This window comes from Phyllopteryx taeniolatus, unplaced genomic scaffold (genome assembly GCF_024500385.1).
Source record: "Phyllopteryx taeniolatus isolate TA_2022b unplaced genomic scaffold, UOR_Ptae_1.2 contig_24, whole genome shotgun sequence".
Taxonomy (NCBI): Eukaryota; Metazoa; Chordata; class Actinopteri; order Syngnathiformes; family Syngnathidae; genus Phyllopteryx; species Phyllopteryx taeniolatus.
Window position 1 is genome coordinate 2,154,934 of NW_026903162.1, and position 8,195 is coordinate 2,163,128.

General features: G+C 41.6%; 1 protein-coding gene across 3 annotated transcripts in view; it reads right to left on the reverse strand.

The window, feature by feature from the left end:
- adamtsl5 (ADAMTS like 5) overlaps window positions 1–3,968 on the reverse strand; it is a 103,295-nt gene extending 99,327 nt beyond the window's left edge. For all 3 annotated transcript variants that reach the window (XR_009787010.1, XR_009787011.1, XM_061764834.1), the window contains exons 1-2: window positions 3,732–3,968; window positions 3,408–3,633 (exon numbers count right to left, since the gene is read on the reverse strand). Coding sequence is in view for 1 of the 3 variants with exons in the window: in XM_061764834.1 (XP_061620818.1) it covers window positions 3,408–3,427 (20 nt within the window). In the remaining 2 variants the exon portion in view is untranslated. The remainder of the gene's footprint in view (window positions 1–3,407; window positions 3,634–3,731) is intronic.
- Window positions 3,969–8,195: the final 4,227 nt, after the last annotated feature.

Here is an 8,195-nt window from a genome sequence, read left to right on the forward strand (position 1 = left end):
TTCTACCCCGTGGTACCAGTTTAACTTCGTTCTGCTGGGCTTTTTATCTTTTTTTTTTATCAAGCAAAATCCATGCAAAAAGTTTTTTTTTTTTTATATTTTAAATGAATTTGATGAGTAAATGCTTCAAATGCTAAGTGCTTTTAAAACAACACTAAAGGTACTGTTTATGTGGCAATATTTTCTGCACAGTATATGTCGGTGTCAAATTGGCCATGTTTGGGAGAATTTTGAAGCTGGAGTTTGTATAGCCACGTACGAGATCCTTGTAGGCATTCTGATGTTACTGGAACATTTATTGCCTTCCTTTTTTACCTTGCCGTTTTTAGGGTAACTAATCTTTCATCCTTCAATCTAATAAATTGTGAATACACACCACTGCATCCTCACAGCACAAATCACGACTAAGCTCCTTTTAACAGGCCTTTCGTTAATACTACTACTCTGGCAACACGCAGTCAAGTGTCACGTGTCAATCGACGACACCAAGAGGGATAAATTAAAAAGGCGACAACATTATGATTTGGTTGCTAATAACAACAGGGTTGGGTGAGGATCCAACAAGCATCTTCAGTAAACATTCACATATGGTCATGTACAATGATGAAGTGCCACTGAATGTTTAATTTCATGACAATACAATGCACAAATTACACTACAAATGTCAAAGTGTACTATTAGTGATAAGAGCATGTGACGCAGTTGGAGGCGGGACCTGACACTGAAGCCTAATTGTCAGTGTGATCTAGGCACATGTGTCTACATTTTCACATTCAAGCATCTCTGTAAATATAAAATATAAATTTTCAAAAAAATGTGTTACTGTAAAAAATTCACCGTTTATTTCTGTTAAATATATTGTAGAAGTTATCATTTATTTGCTTAGCTTGCATTAGTATTATGGACCATTTTGAGAAAGGGAGATGTCTCGCCTTCAAGAAGATGACTCAGCAGGAATCATCAGAGAGAAGGACGTGGCCGGGACGTGGCAGGTGTTGGTCCCATGTTTTCACCTTGAAACCCTATCCTTAGTGTGTTGTGTCTTGTAGCTTAGTACGTTATGTCTTGTAAACTTAGAAACCTCCCTATTTTCAAATAAATGCAGGAGCGACGGGAGAGATTGTTTAGAGCGTGTTGAGAGGCTGTGATCTGAACAATGTCCTCATGAGAAAAAGAAACCAGCGTCTTCATTCCTTTTGTGTCTATTTTTTATAATGTTGGGTAAGATAAATCCAACAATTTCCCTTGGAAAAGAGGAAGACTTTATGTTACCCGCAATAGGACATCAGAATGACATCATTGCGTGTAAAAGTTCTCATTTTGAGGCTATATATATGCTCATTGTTCCACGCTAAGTTCATTAAATGTGCTGAGGGGCCTCGTGGCTGCTTCCCAAACAAACATTCCTCCATAGAGTTATCGCAGATGGAAAATTTGCCCTGAGCCAAATTCTAGCCTACCACCTCTTCGACTTCACTCTGCAGACCAGTCATTTTGACATCCTGTTGTCCAATGGACAGACAGCCCCAGTAATTCCTCTTGACACATAACATCATATGTAGCACCTTAAAGGCTTAAAGTACTGCGATATTCCTGTTTTGTTTCCACTAACGGAGTGCAGAAGAAGACACAACACAGTCAAGGTGGACTTAAGGTTATGACATTCAAAGACAGACTAAAGATAAATAGAATTTGTATACACAGTTGGACCAGAGGATTTGACTTTGTGTCAACTGTTGCGGGGTTTAGATTTAAAAATAAATAAATAAATATTTTTTTTTTAAAAAGGTATTTATAGCTGGTGACATTTAAGAGATAAACGCCATGCGGCAAAATAGGCGGAATGTAGAGCCGGGAGTTATCCCAAAAGTGGCAAGAGCATTACCTCACCCATGGCAGGAAGCACTTTAAAATAGACTATATGACTTTTGCCCTCAGAGGAAATACACATGTATGCTGCATGGACAACTGCAAATTTATCTCACCGCAGTTTCCAACTTGCTCTGAAGCACATACGCTTTATTTTCGTAGACTACGCATCCGTGGCAGCTGGCGTGTCCTTGTTTTTATGCTGATCGGCTTTAATGTCATAATTCGACATTTACGCCACGTCGCCGTTGTGTATAGTATATTCGAAACCAAAAGCTTGTTTATTTTTAGCCCTGTTGTGTGTCTTTTGACGTAGTACTGTAAATATCTGACCACCAATAAAGTTATTTAAAAAAAAAAAACATTCGGTGGTGTGAGACAGACAACATGTAATGCAGGATCAGACTACAAGACAAATTTGGTCTTTCACGATTGCACTATGTCAGACTACTGCAATAAAAGCTTGTATTCCGATACCACCGCATCCCGTTTTTTACGATCACTGGGCTTCATCTTGTCAACTCAAACGTGACCGGATACACTCGTTACCATGGCGACAACAACAATAACGAATCATGACGTGTGTTTATCAGAACAAAATGGGGAAAAACGTGTTGGTGGTCACCGGTGCTCGGGAGAGGATGCTCGTTAAAGGCTTGCTTGAGGTATGTTCACGTACTTTTAATACGATACGGCTCGCAAGCAGGCAAAAAAACGTTATGTAGCCTAGCAAGCTAGTGCTAGCACTAACGGTTGTAAGCGAACATGCAGGCATTCTGTCGAATCATTCTCTAAAGTTTTGGTGTGTGTGAAGTAATTTAATTACAATAATTGAATTACAGTAAGTTAGCACCCATTATTTCTGTCATGTTGTAATGTTGGTTTGACCTGACTGATTGGAATACATGATCTGACTAGAGCGGTGATTTCCAACCTTTATGGAGCCAAGGCACATATTTTACATTTGTAAAATCTCACGGCACACCCACAAACAAAAATGTCACAAAAAGTGGATACATTAATTACTGTATGTACTTCCTGCCATCGAAGAAAAGACCATTCATTTGTTCTCTCTGTCAATATGCCTCACTGGCATAATTAGATGAACAAAGATACATTATTTCTTGTAAATATATTTTTGGGATCAATTCAGTACACAAGTATATTGAGTAAATGAACAAGTCATTTAAATAGACACATTGCTCCATCTTGTGATCGGATCGGTGATCGTTTTTTTTTAAACTCGCTGATTGCCCCCAAAAATTTGCGTAAAGCCTAGTTTCAACAGGGGGGAGAAATTTCAAGTGTCCGAGGAATTTATCACCTCCCGTCCATCAGACGCTTTGCAGCCACTTGCAAGAAAAAGAACTCAAGGTAAATATTTGAATTTGAGGATGTTCATAGTGTCCTTTGAAATGCCCAATTAGAGGCAAATTAGCATACTCCTGAAAAAAGGGACGAATGGCTAGTAGATCATCTTGGTGCAATTCCGGTGGCGCAAGAACCTTTTTGTGAAGTCAGGATGTATTGTGTCTTACCTTGCAGAGGAGAAGGACATGATGGTGGACACTCAAGCAAGCAGTCACTTTGGTTGTCTTCTCAATGGTGTCAAACGGCGCGGCTCAGATGCACTTTGCATCCCAGCTGGCTGCGTCCACTGTCGGATTTCACAGCTTTCCATGGCAGCTTTCTCTCTGTGCCGGCGTCATCCAGAACGCGTTCAAAAAAAACTTTTAACACTTGCCACTTCAAGGTGTCAACCGCCTTGTTGCAAAAAAAAAAAAAAAAAAAAAAAACGATATTATTATATATTATTATATTTAAATAACAACTAAAGCTCGCACGCGAAAGTAGGCACTTACATTTTGGACTTTCGCTTCCTTGTAAATGCCTTTCTTCTCAACTCAAAGTGGACTGAACGACAATGTACTTTAAATGTTCGTATCGATGTCTCTTTTCTTCATTCATTAGTCCAAACTAGTCCAACGCGCCCCACAAAAAAAATAAAAACCCTGCAAAGAGCACACACACACTCCGACAGTAACAAGTTCCGTTTGTGTATACGTGTGTGCGTCTCTGTCTCTCTCTCTCGCTCTCTCTCTCTCTCTCTCCCTCGCTCGCTCTCTCTCTCCACCTGAGCAACATTCCTGACTCTCCCCTCCAATCACAGCTCAGCTCTCTTCTGACACGCTCCGTTCTCTCAGCTGCAGTCATGTACACTGTATTACAGTGTTTATGTTACGAGTATAACATGTATCAGAGGCAGCAAAGGTACTGACATGCTGTACTTAAGTAGAAGTAAGACATTTTTACAAAAGTACAGACTGATAAGTTCAAAAGTAAAAATTAAAAATGAAATTTGAGTCGTCAATTATGTACAATACCTGTTTTGATAATGTGAAACCCCCCCCTAAAAATATTTTCCCAATTTCATTAGTTTTTTTCCTTAATTTCTTAGACACATTTCTTGAAATCATTCATTTTTTACTGAAATGAGGATGTTCATAGTGTCCTTTGAAATGCACAATAAGAGGCAAATTAGCGTACTCTGGAACAAATGACTAGTACTTTTTTATATTTGTGCTAAGTGCTAAAAATAATTTGTGGGTTGTTTTGCCAAATGCATTGCAATTGTGAACAAAGATTATTTCTGCAGCTTTTTGATCTGATCATTGTGTTTTTTTTGTGTAGTGACTGTTCAGTGGGGTTTTTAATTTTGATTGACTTGGGGTCTGTTTGGAAGCAAAAGTTTGGTTTTGCAGGAAGAGTCAGGGGTTTTGTGAATGTAGCTTGAATTTTTGGATTTGTGTTGAAGGTATTGAGAAAATGAGTGGAGGTTTCAAAAAATGTGTTTCGGCAAATGAGATAAACTGCAGAAGAAGAAAACAAATCACATCATGTTGTTCACAACCCAGCTAGCGTTAGCTCGATTTTAATGCTACTGTAGCAAAACATGCTACCCTTTGCTTTGCCAACGTTGTAAATAAAAGCAAAACATGACAACAACAACAACAAAATGCTAAATTAGCTAATGAAACAACTGGAAAAAATACACCTTACCTACCTGTACATACAGTGCGTGTTTTTCAGATCAGACAGCACATTTTTTAACGCTATAGAAGCTGTTCGCTTTTAGGGTGGCTCAACACATTCGCTCTCATTCTTGTACCCAGCAACATCAAACAATTCTCTTAAATAAGGCCATGGATGGTGAATATCTATCTATCTATCGCTTTTTCTGTACAAGTAGTTGACGATACGCTTTTCATGTGTTTTATCTTTACTAAAAATCTCGAATGTGTAGCAAGCAATCATTAACACTATGCCATCTTTCCAGAGAATGCTATTTGCCCGAATTTTGCCCCGTTGTCCTTTATGAATACGGTATGTTACAGTGTTACAATCAAGTTTTGAAGGTTGTTGGCCAATTGTGTTTTGTACGGTAATCTCTATATATTTAAAGGTGTACAATACTAAAAAAAAAAAAAATAATTTTTTTTTAAAAATAGCACAGTCCATCCATTTTCTGAGCCACTTCTCCTGACTAGGGTCGCGGGTGTGCTGGAGCCTATCCCAGCTGTCATCGGGCAGGAGGCGGGGTACACCCTGAACTGGTTGCCAGCCAATCGCAGGGCACATACAAACAAACAACCATTCGCAGTCACAGTCACACCTACGGGCAATTTAGAGTCTCCAATTCAAGGCGTGTTTTTGGAATGTGGGAGGAAACCGGAGAGCCCGGAGAAAACCCATGCAGGCACGGGAAGAACATGCAAACTCCACACAGTCGGGGACAGGGATTGAACCCGGGTCCTCAGAACTGTGCGGCTGACGCTCTAAACAGTCGTCCACCGTGCTGCCAACTTATGATGTTATTTGGCTATATATGTCAAAGTGTATACATAAAGAATTTATGTGAAATTGAAAAATTTTGATTTGACATTCTTCCATCCACTCAAAACACTAAAGTACCGAAAATTGAGTAACAGGAATTAGTGAGCATGGCTGCCCTGCAGTAGAGTGAAGTCCGGACCTTCAAGTCCTTCTCTGCTGGTTCAAACACTATCAGAAGCATTGAACTACATTTACAATTGACATGAATTTGTTTTAAAATTTATTTCTAATAGTCGATAATCTTCATTTTATACCATGTGTCTTGGCTGCACAGCTTTCAGTTGTGTGTATGTTAGATTTTTCCATAAGTGCTACCTCACGATACTGAAATGCTATTAATGTTTTTTATTTTCTTGTTGAAAGGAAAGGTAATGTAACACAGATGTAAATGTCCCTGTGCCAACTTTTGGCAGGCGTCAAATTCAAAATGAGTGAATATTTGCCCCCCAAAAAAAATATATTTTGATCAGATCAGTTTGAACATTAAATATCTTGTCTTTGTAGTGTATTCAATTGAATAGTTGAAATGGATTTGAAAATCATTGTATTCTGTTTTTATTTACATTTTACACAACGTCTCAAGGTGGCATGGTGACCGTGTCATATGTGTGTGTGTTCCGGGTTTTGTCTTCCCCCCCTGTTTCACACACACCTGCTCCTGTGAGCATCTTCATCACTTGTGCCTCGTTCACCCTAATTACCCCTTGTATATAACCTCGTGTCTCATTTCCTCTCGTTGCCAGTTCGTTGTACCTTGTCGTCGCGTTCCAGCATTCCTTGTTTCCACGTCATAGATTCACAGTAAGACCTGACCCTGTTCCGATTATCGACCTTGTCTCTTTGCCTCATGTTTTTGGATACTGTTGCCTCTCTTGGATTGCCTGCCTGTGTACCGACCTATGTCAGTCTATTAAACCTCTCTTTTTGGAAACTGTCAATTTGTTTTGGAGTCGTGCATTTTTGGGTCCTATCCTCTGTTCCGTTCATGACAGAACGAACTGGCCAGAACATGGACCCAGCAGACTCAGACCCGGTGCGCAAGGCCCTTCAAGCGCAGGGTCAACGCCTCGCGAAGCAGGATGAGCAGATTGCCGCCCTCCACCTTCATCTAGAGGGACTGTCAAGGAATCAGGACAATATGATGAGACAGGTGGCCTCGCAGTTTGATCTTCTTTTGAAATTTTTTCAAGAGAAGGAACCAGTGGGCACCACACCCAGTACTGCCACGGTATTTCCGTGTGAAGTAGTCACCATGCAGCCACCTGCCACCTCCGCTGCTGTCTGCCCACAGCTCTCTCGACCGGAGAGGTTCTCTGGAGAATCTGGGAACATTAAGGCGTTCATCACGCAGTGCGAACTCCACTTTGAACTGCACGCAGCCGCCTTCCCCACCGAGCGGGCAAAGATCGCATTCGTCATTTCCCACCTGACTGGTCGTGCGGAGGCGTGGGCTACTGCTGAATGGAGCCGCAATTCCGCCGCGTGTCATTCATGGGCTTTTTTCGTCAAGACTATGGAGCAAATTTTTCAATTTTCCACTCCTGATCGTGAGGCAGCTCGCTCCCTTGTCACCTTACAACAAGGCAAGCGCAGGGTGTCAGATTACGCGATTGAGTTTCGCATTCTAGCAGCTGAGACTCATTGGAATAATCGGGCGCTACTCGATGCCTTTTTTCAAGGACCCCGCCGTCAAGGATCATTTAGTCCCGCTAGACCTGCCAACCGACTTGGACACTCTCATCGCTCTCGCCCTTAAGATCGACAGAAGGCTTTTGGATCGCAAGCTGGATGGAGATCGGCGGAGGGATGCTTCACCGCGCACTTGGAGGACGAGCCTCGGTGACAACCCAAACCAAGGCAGATTCCCTGCTGCCAGTCTCAATCCACTGGCTAGCGTCACTACGGATGAGCCCATGCAACGGGGCAGGTTCCGTCTCTCCTCTGAGGAACGTCAACGCCGGCTGAGGGAAGGGCGGTGCTTCTACTGCGGTCAGTTGGGTCATTCCGTGAGCAACTGTCACGTCAAAGTTGCCGGTGCCGGTAGCCAGGGCACGGGAGAGGTGAGTCTGAATTTCATTAAGGAAGACCCTACACGGGTTCTTCCTAAAGTGACACTATGCTCTCCTGATCAAGAAATTCATACACCTGTTTTAATTGACTCTGGTTCTGATGCAAACTTACTCAACTCCATCCTTGTTAGACGTATGCACCTTAGAACCTTTGGAATAAAACGCCACCGCAACACCTGTGCTGCAGACGGCAGTTTTATGGGCAAGATCACTCACCGCACCCAAACACTCACATTGACATTCCCTGATTCTCACTCGGAACGTATTAGTTTTCATGTTTTTGACGCCATGAATCATGACGTTATCTTAGGGAACCCATGGTTGAAATTACATAACCCCCACATTGACTGGTCCTCTGGGCAA